The sequence below is a fragment of the Pan paniscus genome, chromosome 5 (genome assembly GCF_029289425.2).
Source record: "Pan paniscus chromosome 5, NHGRI_mPanPan1-v2.0_pri, whole genome shotgun sequence".
NCBI lineage: Eukaryota > Metazoa > Chordata > Mammalia > Primates > Hominidae > Pan > Pan paniscus.
In genome coordinates, this window is record NC_073254.2 from 26,930,313 (window position 1) to 26,952,126 (window position 21,814).

The 21,814-nt window shown below is 41.6% G+C and overlaps 1 protein-coding gene across 7 annotated transcripts in view; it reads left to right on the forward strand.

Annotated features, from left to right (window-relative positions):
• EDN1 (endothelin 1) overlaps window positions 1-21,566 on the forward strand; it is a 98,253-nt gene extending 76,687 nt beyond the window's left edge. For 2 of the 7 annotated variants that reach the window (XM_055113188.2, XM_057302439.2), the window contains 5 exons: window positions 14,983-15,047; window positions 16,690-16,858; window positions 18,293-18,448; window positions 18,613-18,756; window positions 20,332-21,566. In XM_055113188.2, coding sequence (XP_054969163.2) covers window positions 14,984-15,047; window positions 16,690-16,858; window positions 18,293-18,448; window positions 18,613-18,756; window positions 20,332-20,437 — 639 coding nt within the window. In that variant the 5' untranslated portion in view covers window position 14,983 and the 3' untranslated portion in view covers window positions 20,438-21,566. Of the gene's footprint in view, window positions 1-6,752; window positions 12,848-14,116; window positions 15,048-16,689; window positions 16,859-18,292; window positions 18,449-18,612; window positions 18,757-20,331 lie in introns of those variants that run through there. The other 5 variants (XM_055113187.2, XM_055113189.2, XM_063605152.1 and 2 more) reach the window with 5 other exon arrangements.
• The last annotated feature ends 248 nt before the right edge of the window (window positions 21,567-21,814 follow it).

Below are 21,814 nucleotides of genomic sequence, written 5' to 3' on the forward strand. Positions count from 1 at the left end.
GAAGATGATAACCATTTTTAGATATTTATATAATATTTGTAATAGATTTCATGTAACGTTTATATTATATATATTTTATAAATGTGAAGTTTCTCACTTTCTTCATAACAAGATCTGGGGCAAAGAATTTCAGGTTAAAGAAATGGTATTTTTAAAAGTTGTAGGGGACATTTTATGGGTAGAGGCCTTGCACCCGTGTCTCCCTTCTTAATTAGCTGGCTAGATTGCAGACTCACTCTTTGAGCGAGAGGACTTGGTTTGTGTGTTTGGGGGCACCGTGTGTGTGTGTGTGTGTATGCATGCATGCCCATTTGTATTTGTACACAAGTTAAAAAATAAGAATCGTGCCGGGCATGGTGGCTCACGCCTGTAATTCCAGCACTTTGGGAGGCCAAGGCGGGTGGATCACAAGGTCAGGAGATCGAGACCATCCTGGCTAACATGGTGAAACCCTGTCTCTACTAAAAATACAAAATATCAGCTGGGCATGGTGGTGGGTGCCTGTAGTCCCAGCTACTCGGGAGGCTGAGGCAGGAGAATGGCATGAGCCCGGGAGGCAGAGGTCGCAGTGAGCCGAGGTCGCGCCACTGCACTCCAGCCTGGGTGACAGAGCAAGACTCCATCTCAAAAAAAAAAAAAAAAAGAATCCTAACACACAAGGAGTTTTATTATTTACCCAAAGATGTTGGTAGTTTCAGGGAAATTTCTAGGAAGGGGACTTCCATCCAGATGGCATTTTCCAGTAGCAGAAAGAGAAAGGAACGATGTGACTCTTAGTGCAAGCACTGTGCTGGGAACTCCATGTATGCTATGAATTCAATCTGTACTTAAAAATAAGTTTTACTGAGTACCTTCTAAAAGTAAGTTACTGTGCAAAAGCTGGGAAAACAAAGCTGAATAAAGTACATTCCTTTACGCCAAGGAATTTACAATCTGAAAGGTGAGGCAGGTGAACAACTGGTGATTATAATTGGGTGTAATAAGTGTTATGCAAGACGTTTGTACCGAGTTATGGTGCAGGAGGACTTAGGAGAGGCACCCTTATTTTGTCTTAGCCAGACAAGGCTTGATAAATATGTATGTTGGAGGGGTTTTAGGGTAGACTTCCCCAGGGAGGAGACATTCACCTTGAGTCTTCAAACGCCAGTCCAGAAGCATAGGGACAGCTTCACTACAGGCAGAGGGAAAAACATGCAAAGCTCCCAGAGGCAGAGCTGGACAAGTTCAAGGCCCCTGCTCAAATACCTATGGCTGGGAGGCAGGGCCATTTTGAAGAGTTCAGATGCATTTTGATGGCTGTGGTTAATGGGTCAAGGATTTAAAGTGGGGGAGAAATAGAATTAGTTTTGCATTGATAAATATAAATCTGTTAACATTTTGAATATAGACATATGATTATTTTTGTTGGCTTTTTTGGACATTTGCTTCTTCAGAATGATAAGAAAGGAGGAACAGGGACTTTGCTGTAAACAGACATTCACAGGATCACCTGATTATTATGCTGGTTGTTGGTCTAATTCTCTTCCCGTGAAACATTTTTTTGGAAAATCTAGTGTGTTATGAAATTAACTGACTTAAGTTAACTGTCTTGCAATATGATGAATGGATTAAGGAGAAAATGACACTAGAGGCTGGAAACCAAGCATGAGGTTGTTTGAGCAATCCAATGAGTGGAAATGCTACTAGGAGATAGAATTGATAAGATTGGGAAGGAGGGGTTGAAGAGACACAAGCGTCAAGGATGTCTTGCGAATTTCTGGCTTGGGCAACTAGGAGGACAATGATAAAACAATAGTGAACATTTATTGAGCACCAACTACACATCAGGTACTGTTCTATATCGCTTCACATATCTGAGCTCATTTCATACTTAACAATAATGCGTGATGTAAGTACTACTCTTTTCACATTTCGCACATGAGGAAATGGAAACAGAAAGGATAAGTAGCTTGCCCAAGGTTACACAATTAGTAAGAAATAGATTTGGGAGTCGTCAGTTCATAAAGGTCTTGCAGACGAAAACAATGGATGGAATTACTCAGGAGGTATCTGTTGGATGAGGAAAGGGCCAAGGGCGAAACTCTGGGAAATTCCAGTGTTTCAGGAATCGGCAGAGGAAGAGTCGTATATTACAATATGTCAGGAGTCAGCCTGTGAAAGAGGACTGAGTTGGACCAGTACAAGAGGTTGGAGACCCTGGAAGGCAATGGCGTGATAGACATCAAGGGCCTCCAGGGCGGGACTGCCGCCTGCTTATTCTGGATAAGGAAATGGAACCTGGGGAATGGTAGACCTGAGATTTGCTGGAAGCCTTGAGATTTGCTGGAAGCCTTGTGTTCTTCCCGTGGCTCCACAACCCCTTTGGGATTAAGGCATCATTTGTAGGACAAGCCTGTGGTTTTTATTTTTGGACTTGATAATCTGGATTGATGAAGAATGCAGGAGTGGGACTTGGTTATGAATTAAAAATCATATTATCTCCTTCTTAAAATGCTGGTTGTAAATTTAATTTCTTCTCTAAGAAATCATTTACTGGAACATTTAATGAGTAAGAAAATTACTTGCTTTAAATTATAGCTCTTCTTTTCTCTTTAGTAAGAATTAGCTAGAAAGTATCTAGGAAGAGAAGCAGAAAACCCCAATTATCCCCCAAAAATTCATTCTCATAGTGAACCTTCAGAAAGTTTATTGGAAACCCTTATTATTTACAATAACTGTTAAGATAAGCTTATTGAATATTCTTCCCAGATTAAAATTCACCAAACCTCATCAGTTCTCAGAGATCTCTGCCTTCCTTAAGCCACTAGATAGCCAGTAATTTCCTTTCCTTTTATTGAATTGTATCAGCTTCAGAAGACGCGATATAAGCCTATTGGTTTCTGTCCTCACAATAACACTGCTGGAACCCATCCTGAGGGTCCTTGAGGGTCTTTAACCCTTAATGTCTGGCCACTCTTTCTTCTTAGTCTGAGCCATATATATCATTTTCATATATGCCATACATACCACACATGTCCCATTTGTTCAAATCCTACATTTAAAAATCTCTTGCAAAAGCCAGCTTGGGCCAGGCATGGTGGCTCATACCTGTAATCCCAGCACTTTCGGAGGCCGAGGTGGGCAGATCACTTGAGGTCAGGAGTTCGAGACCTGACCAGCCTGGTCAACATGGTGAAACCCCGTCTCGACTAAAAATACAAAAATTAGCTGGGCGTGGTGGTGCGCACCTGTAATTCCAGCTACTTGGGAGGCTGAGTCATGAGAATTGCTTGAACCCTGGAGGCGGAGGCTGCAGTGAGCCGAGATCATGCCACTGCACTCCAGCCTGGGTGACAGAGCAAGATTCCATAAAAAAACAAAACAAAACAAAAAAAACCTATCTCAAATACTTGAGTCCTTTATGAAGTTTAGCGCTTGGCTTATTTTTTGAAAGAATACTACCTTCTTTCCTGAATTTATATTTTCATCCCCCCTCCTCCAACTTTCTCTGGCAGTGCTTTTTGCAGCTGGACTCCCAATTTAGTCATCATAAAATCACCGTAGTCATAAAACCTGCTTGGATAGCCCTGAGCATAACTTGTCAATTTTTATTTATTTCTTTGTTTACTTGTTTGGCAGTCTCTTCCACTACCTTAAAGATCTAAGGAGATAGGAATTGTGTATTTTTTTGTTTACCATTGTAAATCCTATTTGATTTTAAGTCCAGTGTTCTTTTCCCCACAATATACAGGTAGCAGTGGTAGAGAGGGGAGGTATGTCCCTGACACAAGGACCCTGGAAAAGAGATGGGAAAATTAGGAAATTTACCCACTCCTAAGGCTAACCAGAAAACTCCACGCTAGATAGCTGGTGTAAGGGCTGGGTCTGTAGGGAAGATGAGCTGGGAGCCAGAAGATGAAGTGTTGAGATGGAGGATAAAGGAAAGTCTAAGCCAAGACAGGAGCTGGAGCTAGCTCTGACACACATGGGAAGCTGGCAGGATGCGGTCAGAGGTCAGAGAGCGATCAGGGTAGAGTTGGTTTAGGATAAATTTTGCTAAGTCAGGGTGTCTGAGGACAGATCTTTTTTTATTAACCATTTTGCATGCTGTTGTCCCGCAAGGACCTGTGCCTCCTTGCACATTCATTTTGCAGAAAGATGCCACTAGGAAAATTTGAACTGAATAGGAAAAAAACTATCTGGTGAAATGAAAATGATCAGAACCTTAAATGAAACTGTGGCTTATCATTCCTTTCAACAGTCCAAAAAGGAAAATCCAGCATGAAGGCAAACAGATACTAGAGATTACCAAAAGTAGATTACAAAATGTGCAGTAAAAATTAAGTGGAAACCTTCAGAGATTGTTGAAAGGGAAAGTGTTCAAGAAGAATGGGAAGCTAAAAATTGAAACCAAAAGTATAACTATAAGCAATCCAATCAAAAGCAATTTTGATGAAGAAGAAAAAAGATAACTAGAGATCTGTATAACTACAGGGAGAAGTTTTATTAGAGTTGCTTTTTTAAAAAAAATACATAAATAATGTAAGGAGGGGAATATAATCAAGTTCAGATGTAAACATGGCTTTAATTTATCTGTGAAAAACTAGCTCTGTGACAAAATAAGAGAAAGGAAAAGCTAGTTTCTAGAGTGAGTGGAAGATTGCAAAAATTCTTAAGCTGTGGGAAATGGGTAAACGATAAAAGGATCTTTCAAAGCTATATTCTCAATGAAGACAAGCAGCAGGAGCCTGCTTTTTTCCAGTATTGATGTAACTTTTTAATCATATAAAAACATAAGGCCTGGAAAGAAAATTTCTTCCTGTATATTCTATAATAACTCAGACTTATTAGTAGCATATTCTTTTGTTAATAACTTTATACCCCACAATAAGCTTTTATAATGCACTATTTTATTTAATAATATTTAACTATTTTCTCCTAACACATTTTCATAAATTAGAAAATCAACATTCTTCCCTCTCTACCTTCTTAAGACACTTTAGTGTGTTGCTTTATCTCTACACAATCTTTAGTGCTTTGCCTTATATCTACAACTCAAAAGAAAATTTCTGTAATAAATGTAGTCCCTGGCTGGGTGCAGTGATTCACGCCTGTAATCCCAGCATTTTTGGAGGCTGAGACGGGCGGATCACCTGAGGTCAGGAGTTGGAGACCAGCCTGGCCAACATGACAAAACCCTGTCTCCATTAAAAATACAAATTAGCCAGACATGGTGTCCTGCACCTGTAATCCCAGCTACTCGGGAGGCTAAGGCAGGAGAATCACTTGAATCTGGGAGGCAGAGGTTGCAGTGAGCCAAGAACATGCCACTGCACTCCAGCCTGGGCAACAGAGCAAGACTCCATCTCAAAAAACAAACAAACAAACAAAACCAAATGTAGTCCCTAATAAAGAAACAATGATAGGAAATTAAAGTAAAAATGACTTTTTTCTCAGATCAATTTTTTCTTTTTAAGATACTTGCAAATTACATTTTCTCCACTGCCTACTTCATAGCTCAAGTCTGGCAATTTCAGCTGGAATTAGGAAGAGCTCATGTGCTCAGCCTCAAAACCATGTCTACATTCCGACTGCCTGATTCTTCCTCTTTCAGACCTCTCTGTACAACGTCTGTTGTGTTTCAGCTTTTTGACTCTTCAAATTAGCATCTCTTCCATAAATTGGATTTTGATATTGTTTCGCCCCAGTCAACATTCAGTAATAGAACTTATGTGAAACAGTTCTTCCTCTGTCCTTTGCACATTTTCTTTTATGTTCTGCATTTGATGATACTTTGCTCTTTCCTTTTCTTCTGAATCCTTGATTTGAAAAAAACTTTGTGTAGCTCTCTGTATATCTTACTAACTAAACTTTTCCAATTGATATGACTGTCTCCATCATTTCACCTACAGCCTCAACGAAACACTTTCCTCTAGGCATCTTGAGATAAGTGGCACATGATATTTTCTCATTTTGTAATGGGGAAAGGCAGAGAGAGGCTAAGTGCCTTGACTATCTGAGTGAGGAGTTGATCTCCAAGGAGCTGTTTAATGAGTAGACGTTAGTTTCTGTTGAGTTGGATGATCTATATTTGGACCATGTCATTATTAATAGTTTCACTTTCCTGAAAATTAGGTGTTCTCATAATTTGGAGTTCTGGCTAAATTAAAGATTGTCATTTTCCTTAGTTATGTTCTATTTTTCTGATATGTTATATTTGCTCCCACCTCTACATTAGTGGATGGTGGCTTTTCCTAAGGTTGTTGCTGTTTTCAGATTCTGTGTTCCCTAGAAGGGATCGAAGCCCTTGAAACATCACTGAGAATTTATTACTTATTGATTATTTCTTTCATTTTGTATCTAGGGTTTTGAACTGATATCATATCACTTTCAATGTAAAGAAATAAAGTGAGTATAGATTAGATTAAAAAAATGAAAAGCATAATTAGAATTAGGATGTCCTAGATGTTTTCTGGTCATCTTTTGAGAGCAGAAAAAAATCAATATGCAGATCTACACATATAGGAAAAAATGCTAACCAGTCAAAGTGGAGAGGTGGGCATTTGCTTGAGTTTCTATGCATGTTGGAAACAGTTGCTCTTTGCTCCATTTTGTTGGATCCAAGTCATAACAAAGTGGTAGAATGTTCCTTGAAAGGGGAGGAGTATGGGAGAGAATTGGGAAAAATGAAGCCACTGGTACAGAGACCTGGCCATTAGTCCAAAAAGATAGTTTCTTCCAGATAATGTACAAAAATAGAATGGATGTGGGGGGAGAAAGAACAGCCAGAAAGAAACAAGGCTGTGCAAATGCTTTATCTAGAAAATGTTAGCCCTCCCTGGCTAATCTTGAAACTGTTTGGAAAAAATCGTTTAAACAAGCTACTTTCCAGTTCATGAGATCCTTTCCACTTTGTAGCAAGATTATGTGCTTTACATGCACATTAGCAGCTTTGAGATTGTCTAAATCATGCTTCATTGCTTCTCTCACACTCCAGGAAGAAGGGAGGTTGAGAATGGGGCCAGGGCTCCAGGCCTGATCCTTTCTCCTCTTCCTCCTCCTCCTTCTTCCTCTCCTCCTCTTCCTTCTTCTTCTTTAAAAGTAAGTCTTCAGTACTGCTTCCCTTAAAGTCTTGCAATAACCTTATCTTGAGCTATAAGCACACACACTGTATATTCCTTCATTTGATCCCATTTTTCTTTTTCCCACATTTCTCTAAAATAAACCAACATAATAAAGTCGTAATTTGGAATTCTGGCTAAATTAAAGATTGACACACAATGGCATTACTCTTCATTCTTTGCTTTTGCAAGTCACGTGTGAGAAAGAAACATATTTCAATGGCCTTTTGACTGCCCTTGATAAAATCTGTACTTAGGGAAATAGCAATAATCAATAAATGCTAAATAATATTAACACAATGTATGCAGGGGTTTTTAAGCTTCACAGAAAAAAAAATTTAAGACATGAATTTCCAGGAAAATTATTCTTGTAACTATTCCAAATGGTTTTTTTTTCCATCAAAAGAACAAATGGAAAAAAGTGCAAAAGCCAAATCAAACAAAATCCTTAGTGTGAAATATATTTTGGAGCATGTGGAATTAAATTTGCATTTTCAAATAAAAACAAATGCCCTTTTAAAAAGTCATCTAACTTTTGTCCTACGAAGACAACCAGTAAAATATACTCTTTCCCTTTTCCCAGCATACTCATGTTTGGGAAAACATGATTATCTGAAGAGAAATTTACTTTTAGTAAATTAGAGTTTGAGGGGGGAGTGTGGAAGGAATAATTACAGATTATCCTTTTATTCAATCTCTTCTCTTGGAAAGAAGAGAAGAAATGTTGAAAGCCAGAGAACTTTTCTAAAACGCTGTAGAGAATTTTTTTTTTCTGTAAATATCCAAGTCCAAAAGGAGATTTGCGAAATGTGGAGTTGGAGATTTGAACTCATACAATATTTCCTAATACAAATAAAAATCTGAACCTTTTAATGGTGACACAGTCCACACCATGAATGGTCAAAATCACTGGAGCTAATGTACAGGAAGGGGTTCCTCAGGGAACTGTGGCAAATTTTAGCATCTTCCTTTCCTTTTAGGGACTGGACACTCATCCTTAGGACTTGAGAATCATATGTGAAAATTATATAGACTTCCCACAGTCTACTGACACATTACAGAGATACTGGAAATATTAACCACACACGTTGTCTACATACTCTCTTTCTCATCATCATAAGCCACCTGTGTTCTCACTGACACTGCAAATCCAGTAACCAAAACATCCTGTTAAAATTCTCTGGCCCTTCTTATCCATCTGCTGTCCTTTGCCACAGCTCCTAAATCCTCTTACCTTTGAAAATCTTTCCTGCTACCCTTTAAAACCTCTATTCAGCCTCTTTCTCAAGTTGCTTTGTACATAGTGTCTTCACAGCAGCCTTGTAGGAACCTCAGCTTCCTCACCCCAATCATTGTTTTCTTTTCTCCATTTGTATCGCTTCTCCTCCAGGGGTATCTATTAATCCTCCATCAGTCTATTGACTTGTGAATATAAAATCCATGCTACCTTTACATCGGAACACATAATGTACCTAGAATTCCTTTTGACACTAGTGGTGGCTCGATAAACATGGATGCACATCACATTAGAGAAATGGAGTTTTCTGAGTCCAGATTTCTTACATGAAAACGAATTTCAAATGAATCAATTTCTCACTGTTATTTTAGGATAGCTCTCTGCCATAGACCTTTTATTATACAAAAGTTGAGAATGATTGAAGTTATTTTGCTTAATTTTTTGCCACTAAATTTGATGTGCCAAAGAAATTCTAAAAAACAAAAACGAAATGCATAATATTCCCACCTACTCAAGAGGCTGAGGTGGGAGGATTGCTTAAGCCCGGGAGGTCCAGGTTGCAGTGAGCCATGATTGCACTCCAGCCTGGGTGACAGAGTGAGAATTTGTCTAAAAAGGAAGGAAGGAAGGAAGGAAGGAAAGAAGGAAGGAAGGAAGGAAAAGCAAGCAAGCAAGCAGGAAAGAAAGAGAGAAAGAAAGGAAAGAAAGAAAGAGAGAAAGAAAGGAAAGAAAGAAAGAAAGAAAGAAAGAAAGAAAGAAAGAAAGAAAGAAAGAAAGAAAAAGAAAGAAAGAAACCATGAAGGTAGCTGCCGTATTTCTATGAAACCTTCCCTCCAGAATTAGTTCCTTTTACCATCTCATTCAGACACATGGAAAGCTTGTTTAAAATGACTTCACAAATTAGACTTAATGAAGTGACTTGACTCAACTCCCCTCACCCTCAAGTGGTCTTTCCCTGCATCAGAGTCCCTTTAGTTTCGGATGTCACTCATGACATAGAATGAACATTTAAAAGATGAGGAGGCAGCCACTGGCTATCATATTTTTCTGAGATGTGTGAAATATGATTCTAATATTAATAATAATTGTTATTAACAAACAATATCCTAATATAATTATTAATCATGAATTATTAATACATAATCATATTATTTTCTCTTAGTCTAATTTATAGGTTCAGATGTGTGCATGCATGTGTGTCAGTGGCACTCAGAGAGGAGATTTAAATAGAGAGTGGGAAGGGAGATAAAAGATAACTGCTGCAACACTGGAGCAAGAAGCCAAGGGGAGGTATCTGTTAAAAACTTTTTGGGATGTGAACCTTTTGTTTTTCTAGATTCTGGATGCCGGAACATCTCTTTTTTGAGATGCATCTGTAGGAGCATTTTTGTGTGGAATATTTGAAAGTTATCTTGAAAGTAAAGGTCAGAGACAGGAATTGAAACAGGGCTTAATTCTTAAAGAAGAAGGTATAAGATATTGCAGTTGATGGAACTGTGGTGAGCATGTTCCCCAAGGGTGGTGAGCATGTCTGTGTGGGCATAGAAGATACATGTACGAACATTTTTATTTTATTTTATTTAGATGGAGTTTCACTCTTGTTGCCCAGGCTGGAGTGCAGTGGCGCAATCTCGGCTCACCACAACCTCCGCCTCCCGGGTTCAATGATTCTCCTGCCTCAGCCTCTTGAGTAGCTGGGATTACAGGCATGCGCCACCATGCCTGGCTAATTTTGAATTTTTAGTAGAGATGGGATTTCTCCATGTTGGTCAGGGTGGTCTCGAACTCCTGACCTCAGGTGATCCACTTGCCTCGGCCTCGGGATTACAAGTGTGAGCCACCATGCCCAGCCAAACATTTTTATTTTTAATAGCTTAATGAATGTATAATGATTAAATGTTTAGCATGTATTAAACTATGATTTCATGTAGATTTTTTTAACCATACCAACCATGATTTCATATGGATTATTTAAGCATACCAACCATAATTTCATGTATATTATTGCTTAAGATAGTAATGATATAAAATTTTCTTAAAATTATTCATGTAAAAGAAACAAGTCAGTTAAAAGGAAAATATTAAGTAAAAATGTACAGGTGGCACCCAAATATGGTAAAAATTGTGAAGCAGTTTAATGAATAACTGAACTTTGGGAAATGCTAGATTAGAGAATTGGAAATACTCTTTTAAATAAACACTTGCTATCTATGATTATCCTATGGATGAGTGTCCAAGAAATAGAGATGCATATGTTGTATGTTTTTAAAATGTACAGGATGAATTTACATTGACCATCATATTTCCTGTGCTAAATCAACCATTATTTTTTGGACTATAGGGAGAAGTTATGTTTCTTCATAGCTCCTGGAGATGTGTGATGTGTCACAGGCCTAATAACTATATTACACATTTTTTCACAAAAGTGCTACATAGAGTAGAAATGTATAATAGTTACTGACCCAAGACTAAACCAGGCCTAGTGGTGTGGATAGCTTCACTTTGCCTACGATAAAATACTTCCTCATTCTTTGTGTGATTTTCAAGCAACTTAATGACTGTTAGCTTTGCTGAGCTAAATGCAACATCTCATACCAAATTTATTGGCTTGGCAAAGTTACAAATTTTATTACGCAAAAGTTGAGAAAGGAAAGCTGGAGAATGCTAAAAACAGTACAATTTGCTACTGTGTAGTATCTGTATTGGGGGCTCAGCATGTTTTATTTATAGATATCTATTAATACAGAGATACAGAAAGAAATACATAAAAAATAGTTTTATCAAATACTTTCCAGCATTCAAGTGTAGCCTCAAAAGCAAGAATAGGCCAGGAGTGGTGGCTCACGCCTGTAATCACAGCACTGTGGGAGGCCAAGGTAAGAGGATTGCTTGAGGCCAGGATTTCAAGACCAGCCTAGGCAACAGTGAGATCCCTATCTCTACGAAAAAATTTTAAAACTTAGCTGGGCATGGTGGCTTGAGCCTGTTGTCCCAGCTACTCAGGAGGCTGAAGTAGGAGTGTCACTTGAGCCCAGGAGGTTGAGGCTGCAGTGAGCTATAACTGCACCACTGCACTCCAGCCTCGGAGACAGAGTGAGACCCTGTCCCCAAAAAAATTAAAATTGAGAAAAAAAAAAAAAGGCAAGAACAGCCACAGCAAACTTTCTATTGGGGAAAAAAAAATCCTCCTCTTTGCATCTCTCCCTTCCTTCCCTTCCCTTTCTGAGAGTGACTGTGGCGGAAAGGAGCATTTTCCCCCTGCAGTCCTCTGAGGGGTGGGGTGGGGCTATGAAGCTCTCCTTCATATTCACTCCTTTGTCCAGCTCTTTTCACCTCTAGTTCTTCTCCCCGCATCTCTATCTAGCAGTGCCTTAAGTGGAGGAGGGGTGGGGGCATCAAGCTTGTAACACTGGTTTGTTGGGGTTCTCCTTCTCCCCTCATTTCTTGATTCTTGGGAAAATGTCTTGCTGGGAGGCTGCCTGGCAGTGCCCTAGCTGCCTTCTGTGGGCTTGAATGGGGCTTCCCTCTGCCCCTACAGGAGGAAAAGGGAGCTGCTGCCAGAGGGAGAAATGGAGAGATGGACAGAGAAGACAGGTGCCACCCCTCGCCCCTGACACACAAAGAAAAAGACATGGGAATTCTCTCTCTCTCTTCTCTTCTCCTCTCTCTCTCTCCCTCCCTCTCTCTCTCTCCCTCCCTCTCTCTCTCTCCCTCTCTCTCTCTCTCTCTCTCTCTCACACACACACACACACACACACACACACACACACACACAGGCGCGCGCGCAGGCACACGTCTTGCAAATTCAGGATTCAAAGAGACAGGGGCACCATTATATTTGGCACGGTGGGGCCCTTCCAGGTCTGAAATCCTGCATTCTTCCTTACTATTTACTTTCCCCGAGCTCGAGAAGGGCCAGGTGTGGGCGGATGGCTGGCCACGTTTTGTGTTTCCAATTCATATTCACGGGATGACACAGACGGGGCGTGGTGAGTGCTGTTGGAGGCGCTTGGGCAGTTTCATTTTGCCCCACTTCTCCACCTAAAGGCTCGGCGTTGCTGGAACCTGCAGGGGCAGCCTCAGCAAGGTGGGGTGGCGTGGAGTGGGGTGGGAGACGGGACTCCAGCTGAAGTAGAACCCAGGCTGGACCTGAGAATATTGGGGAGGGCGTGGGCGGTGGTTTCCGGGTAGGGGCCTTGAGGACAGGTTGGTCCTGACTGTTGTCAGTGTTTGGTCAAAGTTGCCAAAAGGTTAAAAAAAAAAAAAAGTAGGGGGAATCCCTGCCAAGACATATTTCCCAGGCCACCTTTCTTCCGCGGGAGTGTTGGGGGGGAGGCGCTGCTTGGATCCTGTGAATGTGACATCAGCTCTCCTCTCCTCTCCCAAGGTCGGCTTTGGAGAGGGAGGTCAGGGCACCCCTGCCTGGCACGGGTGGCAGCGCTGGCTTCCGGCTCAGTGCCGCCTGTCCTCGGGGAGCTGTGGCCTCCCTGGGCCCGGGGGCTAGGCTGAGGTAAGCGCACAGCGGAGGCCAGGGGCCCAGGCAGAGGCCCTGGGGATAGGGTGGAGGCATCTCTGGGTGTGTGTGTGGATGTGGGAGGGAGAGTTCTTGCCTCTCTCTCTCCCATCTCCGACTCTTGCTTCAGTGGCTCTTTTAGAGGATGCATGTCATTATGGACCTGTCGCTGCCACTGTCCCTGTTCCCCCTGCTGTGACTTCGAGGGAGGTCTGTGGGTCTGAGTCTGTCCAAACCCACGGCTTTGCTGTTGGGATAAAAACTGTCCTTTTGATTTTAGAAGGAGGAGGGAGACAAGGTTTCCCAGCATGTGTGTTGTGCCAGTCTTGGAAATTCATCCGTGCTTGAATTCCACCCTCCATCCCCAGAAAAACTGGAGTAAAACAAAAAGAGGAGATGGACAAAGTGTGTATTTGATGGCATCCCCTGGGAAGAGACTCTAAATTTATCCCATAGGTCTTACTGGGCCACTGTGAGCGCTTTGGTGGAGAACAAACAAAAATTCTGGGTGCTCAGTTGTCTAACCTGAAAAATGGGACTAGTGGAAAAAGCCAATGTGTTCCATGCACCTTTTGCTTTCTTTATTAAGGCATGATGTCACCTGTACAGTAACTGCCCTGTGTGTACTTCAGGGGGGGATTTCAAGGTTAGATAGACAGGAAATTGTTTTGAAAATGTAAACACATTATTAAATGTGAAGTATTATCTGATTCCTTGTTCGAATGGCATTTCCTTCTCAGCACCACCTTCCTTGCATATTCACTTAACCTTGTACAAGAACACCTTTTTGCCTTAAATGAAGACCCCCCCCCCCCCAAAAAAAAAAGAGTCCCAGAAAATATGTCCCTGCTTGTGCGGGGAATAAATGGAATATTCTGAGGTGCATTCCTCCTTCCTATGTTAGGCACCATTCCTTGACCCTCCTCGGCCCCCAAGCCAGGTTGCGTTTTTTTCTGCCATTTAGAAGGGTTTTCCTTTTTGTCCTAGTAAAACATCAGCCCCTGTAGCTCTTCATCTCCCCCTGGTGTTCTTCTCCCGCCATGTCTTAAGATTGGTGGCACCGACCAATCTTAAGATTTAAGTTCTGTATGAAAAACACCTTTGCTTTTCAATCAGTGTATCAGCCTCCTCCGCAGGGGAAGTGTGGACACACAAAAGAACTTATCGGGGCTTCTGATCAGTGATAGGGAAAAGATTGGGCATCTGCCTAAACGAGCTCTCATGTTATTTTTAAGCTCCCTTTCTTGCCAATCCCTCACGGATCTTTCTCCGATAGATGCAAAGAACTTTAGCAAAAAAGACCCGCAGGAAGGGGCTTGAAGAGAAAAGTACGTTGATCTGCCAAAATAGTCTGACCCCCAGTAGTGGGGGAGTGACGAGGGAGAGCATTCCCTTGTTTGACTGAGACTAGAATCGGAGAGACATAAAAGGAAAATGAAGCGAGCAACAATTAAAAAAAATTCCCCGCACACAACAATACAATCTATTTAAACTGTGGCTCATACTTTTCATACCAATGGTATGACTTTTTTTCTGGAGTCCCCTCTTCTGATTCTTGAACTCCGGGGCTGGCAGCTTGCAAAGGGGAAGCGGACTCCAGCACTGCACGGGCAGGTTTAGCAAAGGTCTCTAATGGGTATTTTCTTTTTCTTAGCCCTGCCCCCGAATTGTCAGACGGCGGGCGTCTGCCTCTGAAGTTAGCAGTGATTTCCTTTCGGGCCTGGCCTTATCTCCGGCTGCACGTTGCCTGTTGGTGACTAATAACACAATAACATTGTCTGGGGCTGGAATAAAGTCGGAGCTGTTTACCCCCACTCTAATAGGGGTTCAATATAAAAAGCCGGCAGAGAGCTGTCCAAGTCAGACGCGCCTCTGCATCTGCGCCAGGCGAACGGGTCCTGCGCCTCCTGCAGTCCCAGCTCGCCACCGCCGCCGCGTGCGCCTGCAGACGCTCCGCTCGCTGCCTTCTCTCCTGGCAGGCACTGCCTTTTCTCCCCGTTAAAGGGCACTTGGGCTGAAGGATCGCTTTGAGATCTGAGGAACCCGCAGCGCTTTGAGGGACCTGAAGCTGATTTTCTTCGTTTTCCTTTGGGTTCAGTTTGAACGGGAGGTTTTTGATCCCTTTTTTTCAGAATGGATTATTTGCCCATGATTTTCTCTCTGCTGTTCGTGGCTTGCCAAGGAGCTCCAGAAACAGGTAGGCACGCTCGTTGACTTGTAAGTCTCGGAATTACAAGTTAGTGTGTTCTTATCCACCTTCATGCTTTTCTTGCTTCTATTTTTCCCCGTTCTTTTTATGACTGCAGCTTAGAGAGCAAGTGTCTGAGAATTATTGCTGAAAGCTACTTAAGTCTTCTAGTATAAAATGTAAAATTCCTCTATTGAATACAATTAGGTGCAATTGACTATAACATGGCATTAAAATAACTTATCGTTTTATTATTATTATTCCGTTATGTGTTTCCTTGGCTTTTAAAAAATGAGAAGAGTATGGACATATACAATTTAGTCAAATGTATGTTTGTAATATACGTGTTTATACAGGTACACAGGCCATATAGGAACTTAAATCTTATTTAAACACTATTTTAACAGTGTGTTAACGTGTAAAATATTTAAGCATTCCAGCTTGAAGCCAAGGAATTTTATCCAGTCGTTCAAGCAATGTATGTTCAGTAAAATCACCTGCAGAACAAAAGTCTGTTGACTAACTACCGCCTCCCCCCCACCCCCCCCCCCCCGCAGGCGGTTTCTGGGTGAAGCAGATGTTTTCTTTAAAATTTGTCATCATTGACTTTAGGTTTCTTTTGGCAGGTTTTTGGCACCCAAAACAGTGTGAGCTCTCTTTTCAGCTTTATTCACCTGTGCTGGGAGGGGAGCTAGGATAATTCTTGGCTGCTGAAGGATTTAGGCAGTGCGTGTGCATCTGCCCGGGTCCCCCCCGTTTTTAGGGTCAGTGCACTTTTTTTGTCTTTTCGTGACCCTGACTAAAGAGAAAGGATGTCAAGGGAATGAAAATCCTGGAATGTGTCTGATCATTTGAAATGTACAAAATTGGGCAGATAAGCTGCATGGCTAAATTGTCAGGAGGAAGAGGCAAGGCAGTAGCGGAGAAGGGGGAGGAAGCGGATCCCACACAAGCCTGATGCCCAGGGATTCGGAATTCAAAATCCACCCAGCCTACCTTCAGTCCCCTGACCTGCTTCTCAGCCCCACCTTAGGTCACTGGTTTCTATGGAGTTACCCTCCTGAATTGAATATTGAATAGTTAATTTCTCTCTCCGATCATTTTCCCCACCTAATTTTGAAAGATATACATCATCTGGGGTACCCTGTGCCCTACACAGCATGTGAAGTGGATGGGTACCCCCTAAAGAGAGGGTCATCCTGAATGGGGAAGTGGCCCCAAAGCTAGGAATAACTGTGATTTCTTGTCTTTAGTCATGTGCCAATGTTAAGTAAGCTTCAGTGGATAGTGCTGTCCTACCAAGTTCCTTGTAGAAGCCAACCGGATTTTCAACAGGCAGCATTCCACAGCATTTCCCTGAGCCTGCTTCAAGAGGGGTGGGGGAAGTCCCTTTTCAGGTGTTTGTCTCCTCTGCATTTGTGTAATCTCCCTGAAGGTGGATAAGCCAAGGGCATGAGGGGGAGGCAAAAGGTGAACTCATGTTGAGGAGGGAAAAAAATAAAGAGCCCTTTTTTCTGTGTTTCTTGCTGATGGCAGGCTGTGTGCTTCATCTGCTTTTATCTGCTCTGCTAGCTCTGACTCTACTGTGATCCAGCATGTCTCTCGGCGTTTGAGGAGACATCCCCCACTGACCTGCTCTTTCTCTCCCCAGCAGTCTTAGGCGCTGAGCTCAGCGCGGTGGGTGAGGACGGCGGGGAGAAACCCACTCCCAGTCCACCCTGGCGGCTCCGCCGGTCCAAGCGCTGCTCCTGCTCGTCCCTGATGGATAAAGAGTGTGTCTACTTCTGCCACCTGGACATCATTTGGGTCAACACTCCCGAGTAAGTCCCTAGAGGGCATTGTAACCCTAGTCATTCATTAGCGCTGGCTCCACTGGAGCCCAGTTTTAGAGTTTCTTTTCTAGGGACTCTGAAGGTAGTCGTTCTAACACCATCGAAGTGCCTCAGTGGGGACAGTTTCCCTCTATTCCTGAAAATAACGACAGCTTGGTTCTTAGCAACCAAGGGGAGGGTCTTCTGAGGCCCCATAGCTCAGGCTACTCGTGATGGGACAAGCAGGAGGCCACTGCACGTTTCAAATGAGGAACTTTCAGTGAGAGGGCCTCAGGGGGACACTCTCACAGTGGCATCTGATGGGGTTTCGGGAATAATTGCCGAGGTCAGATGTGGGTTAGTGCAACCTGTGCTTCTCATGGGAGGGTGGAGACTGAGAGGCAGAAGTGATGATATAGAGGGTTAGAATCTCTTAATTTTACTTACAAAAAAACCTAGGCTCAAAGTGTTGAAGTCATTTGTGCAGGAGTGAGTTTGTAGCAGAGCTAGAACTGGAGCCCGGATTTCCTTTGCTGCTATATTTTCCCTTTAGAAATGCCCATTTCAGAACTGAAATAGAAATACTGTCCATAGGCTTCTCTTTCACCTACAGAGAAGAAAAGCAGATTTCCCCCTTCTGCCCTGGACACTAGTTCATCATCTGTCGGAAGCAGTCATAAACAAGCACACATTTACTATGCATACAATGTACCGTTATGACAAAGGAGGACCAAAATCCAAACAATATCAAACCACACCAAAAACCACAAGGAGCCTAATAATTACTAAGGTGATACTTCCAAAGGGAGGACTTTATTTCTTAGATGAGAATGAAAATGGACACATTGGAAATTACTGGAGAGCCCTCTGGCTATGAGTCCTTCCACAACCATATGATACCACCGACTGGCAGGAGAAATGTGTGAACATGTGCCTCCTCCTCCCCCAACCACTGGGGTCGGTGGGGTGATGGTGGCACTTTTAGCAGTATCCTCCATGGTTTGAATTGAAAATAAGTTTTAAAAATCTTGTGAGTCATGGTTTTGCATTGAAACCTCTTCCCACTGTGTACCCACAAATAGTTGTTAACTAAATAGACCATTAGAAAAGGAAGAAAATATAAATTAGATGCCAAGCAGAGATGTCCTAATTTTTGACAAAAAAGCAATGTTGCTCGTGTCAAGAAGAAACTGAACTTTGTGAAGAGTTGAAATGGAATTCCACTGAATTAGAAAAACTTGTTTTCTCCTGCCTGGATACATACAGTCAGGGCCATTGATGCACAGGTGTTCCTGGCTCTTGTTACACTTTACCCTCTGAAATGATGCTCCCAAGTGCTATGTGATGAGCTCCTTGTGTGCCCAGTGGAATGGGTGTGCCCATGTGTCATTTTAAAGACTATTAATTATGCTAATATAGTTTCTTTCTCTCTTTGGATAATAGGCACGTTGTTCCATATGGACTTGGAAGCCCTAGGTCCAAGAGAGCCTTGGAGAATTTACTTCCCACAAAGGCAACAGACCGTGAGAATAGATGCCAATGTGCTAACCAAAAAGACAAGAAGTGCTGGAATTTTTGCCAAGCAGGAAAAGAACTCAGGTGAGCAGAAACACCTTTGCTTTTCAATCAGTTTAACAGCCTCCTGAACTCCTTCCTATCATGGTACTGCCTTCCTATTTTAGAGAGACTAACAGAGACATTGAAAGTCAGGGTAAAGCTGAATATAACATTGCTGAAATGTTTTTCCTTGTGTATTTTAACAGGGCTGAAGACATTATGGAGAAAGACTGGAATAATCATAAGAAAGGAAAAGCCTGTTCCAAGCTTGGGAAAAAGTGTATTTATCAGCAGTTAGTGAGAGGAAGAAAAATCAGAAGAAGTTCAGAGGAACACCTAAGACAAACCAGGTAAGAGGGAAGGAAGAAAAATTAGGTAAGAGGTTGACAAGAACAACTAGCCCCGGTCATTGATGCCAGCAGCCTGTTCCTCCAGCCCTTCTTACTTGGGCAGGTGAAAGACTTTTAGAAAACAGTAGCAGAGGAGATCTATGCATCCTATAGATTAAAAGGAGCAAAAGAATCCCTCTTAAATATTTCCATGAAGCTCTGGAATGCAAACTGATGTCCTCTGTACTTTTAGCACATACCATTTCATCTACAGGTAGATTTCCCAACCAAAATATATCCAGAGATGCCTTTGTCATTGGGTTATATACAGCCTTTGCCTCTCTGAGTCAATGTATTTACCACTTTCCCTGAGAAATCAAAAATCATTTTGGGGAGAGGACATTTAGAAGAAGAATCAAAATGTCATGGATAATCAAATTCTTCAATAAGTTGCAGTTATTCAGATGGCCAAAGGAAAAATAAAGTCATTAGATAGGGTTGGTGGAATTTAGAACATGCTGTTTTTCAGGTTTATGGTCTTTTTTTTTTTTTTTTTTTTTTTTTTTTTTTTTTTTTAATAGGGAAATGTGTTTGGTGCAGAGCCAATGTCATTCCAAAAAGCTCTCTCTTTTCCTGGTCAGTCATGTGCTGGGACAGAGAAGGGATCTGGATTAGGCAACATCATAGAGTTGCTCTGAGCTGCTCTTTGGTGATAACCCTTCCAAATCCTAAACTTTTTGGAATTCACAAGCTCAAAGGAGGAAACCTACTCTCTGATCTATCACATGTTCTGCATTTTTCTATCATGGTCTATGGAGACTTTTCCTAGAAATCCAGTGGCAAGAAGTTCTATGATTAAAGTGTTCTGAGCTCAGGCCAGGCAGTCATGAACTACTTCTGAGTTGTTTACTACTGATTTGTGGGGCAGCCTCAGCTATCGGTTTCTTCACACCTGCTTATGAGAGTATCCATATTTATGGTCGCAGGCCAGTAATGCTCCCCACGAGATCAGTTTCTGAATTAACCTGGAATTTTTTATGGGTTTTTATTATGCCAACTATTAAATCAACATTACAGTTCTTCCCTCTGTATTTCTCCTGTAAAACATCAGGCCTGCAAAAAAAAAAAAATCTTTTTAAAAATAATTGCCATAAAGTATTTGCTCTGGGCCTACTGTATGCTTCTTTTCTTTTTCTCTCTTTTCAACTAAGTCACCGTCAATTTATTAAGATGGCCATAACTATTCAAAACCTATGCTGAGTTCCTCAAGGCAGGGTCGCATAGTGATGAAGGTTGGGATGGGGCTACGGAAGAAACCAGAACAACTCTAGTTTATTTAAAACCTGTATTTACTGCCCACTTCCCCTTAGACTTGACCATATGACCCCTCGCTCCCATTCTAAGCATAGGGGCAGGCTTTATTTTTACAACGGTAATAGATATCACTTGAGGTTTTATCAAAGAGTTGCGGCGGGTGGTGAAAGTTCACAACCAGATTCAGGTTTTGTTTGTGCCAGATTCTAATTTTACATGTTTCTTTTGCCAAAGGGTGATTTTTTAAAATAACATTTGTTTTCTCTTATCTTGCTTTATTAGGTCGGAGACCATGAAAAACAGCGTCAAATCATCTTTTCATGATCCCAAGCTGAAAGGCGAGCCCTCCAGAGAGCGTTATGCGACCCACAACCGAGCACATTGGTGACAGACCTTCGGGGCCTGTCTGAAGCCATAGCCTCCACGGAGAGCCCTGTGGCCGACTCTGCACTCTCCACCCTGGCTGGGATCAGAGCAGGAGCATCCTCTGCTGGTTCCTGACTGGCAAAGGACCAGCGTCCTCGTTCAAAACATTCCAAGAAAGGTTAAGGAGTTCCCCCAACCATCTTCACTGGCTTCCATCAGTGGTAACTGCTTTGGTCTCTTCTTTCATCTGGGGATGACAATGGACCTCTCAGCAGAAGCACACAGTCACATTCGAATTCGGGTGGCATCCTCCAGAGAGAGAGAGAGGAAGGAGATTCCACACAGGGGTGGAGTTTCTGACGAAGGCCCTAAGGGAGTGTTTGTGTCTGACTCAGGCGCCTGGCACATTTCAGGGAGAAACTCCAAAGTCCACGCAAAGATTTTCTAAGGAATGCACAAATTGAAAACACACTCAAAAGACAAACATGCAAGTAAAAAAAAAAAAGAAAGAAAGACTTTTGTTTGTTTAAATTTGTAAAATGCAAAACTGAATGAAACTGTTACTACCATAAATCAGGATATGTTTCATGAATATGAGTCTACCTCACCTATATTGCACTCTGGCAAAAGTATTTCCCACATTTAATTATTGCCTCCCCAAACTCTTCCCACCCCTGCTGCCCCCTCCTCCATCCCCCATACTAAATCCTAGCCTCGTAGAAGTCTGGTCTAATGTGTCAGCAGTAGATATAATATTTTCATGGTAATCTACTAGCTCTGATCCATAAGAAAAAAAAGATCATTAAATCAGGAGATTCCCTGTCCTTGATTTTTGGAGACACAATGGTATAGGGTTGTTTATGAAATATATTGAAAAGTAAGTGTTTGTTACGCTTTAAAGCAGTAAAATTATTTTCCTTTATATAACCGGCTAATGAAAGAGGTTGGATTGAATTTTGATGTACTTATTTTTTTATAGATATTTATATTCAAACAATTTATTCCTTATATTTACCATGTTAAATATCTGTTTGGGCAGGCCATATTGGTCTATGTATTTTTAAAATATGTATTTCTAAATGAAATTGAGAACATGCTTTGTTTTGCCTGTCAAGGTAATGACTTTAGAAAATAAATATTTTTTTCCTTACTGTACTGATTTGGAATCATTACTGAAATTTGTAAGGAGTGGGCCAAAGTGATTAAGTATTATAAAGGCAAATGGTTAAAGACGGTTTCATAGAAAAGTGACAATTAGAAGGATATTACGGTCTAAGCTAATTATATAAAGAATTTTATCTGTATCTTAAATGTTGATTTTATACTGCATTGAGGTAAAAACACAAAACAAAAAAGCAGCTTTAACACCTCTGTCTTCTCTTGGGTAGCAGCCTCCTGC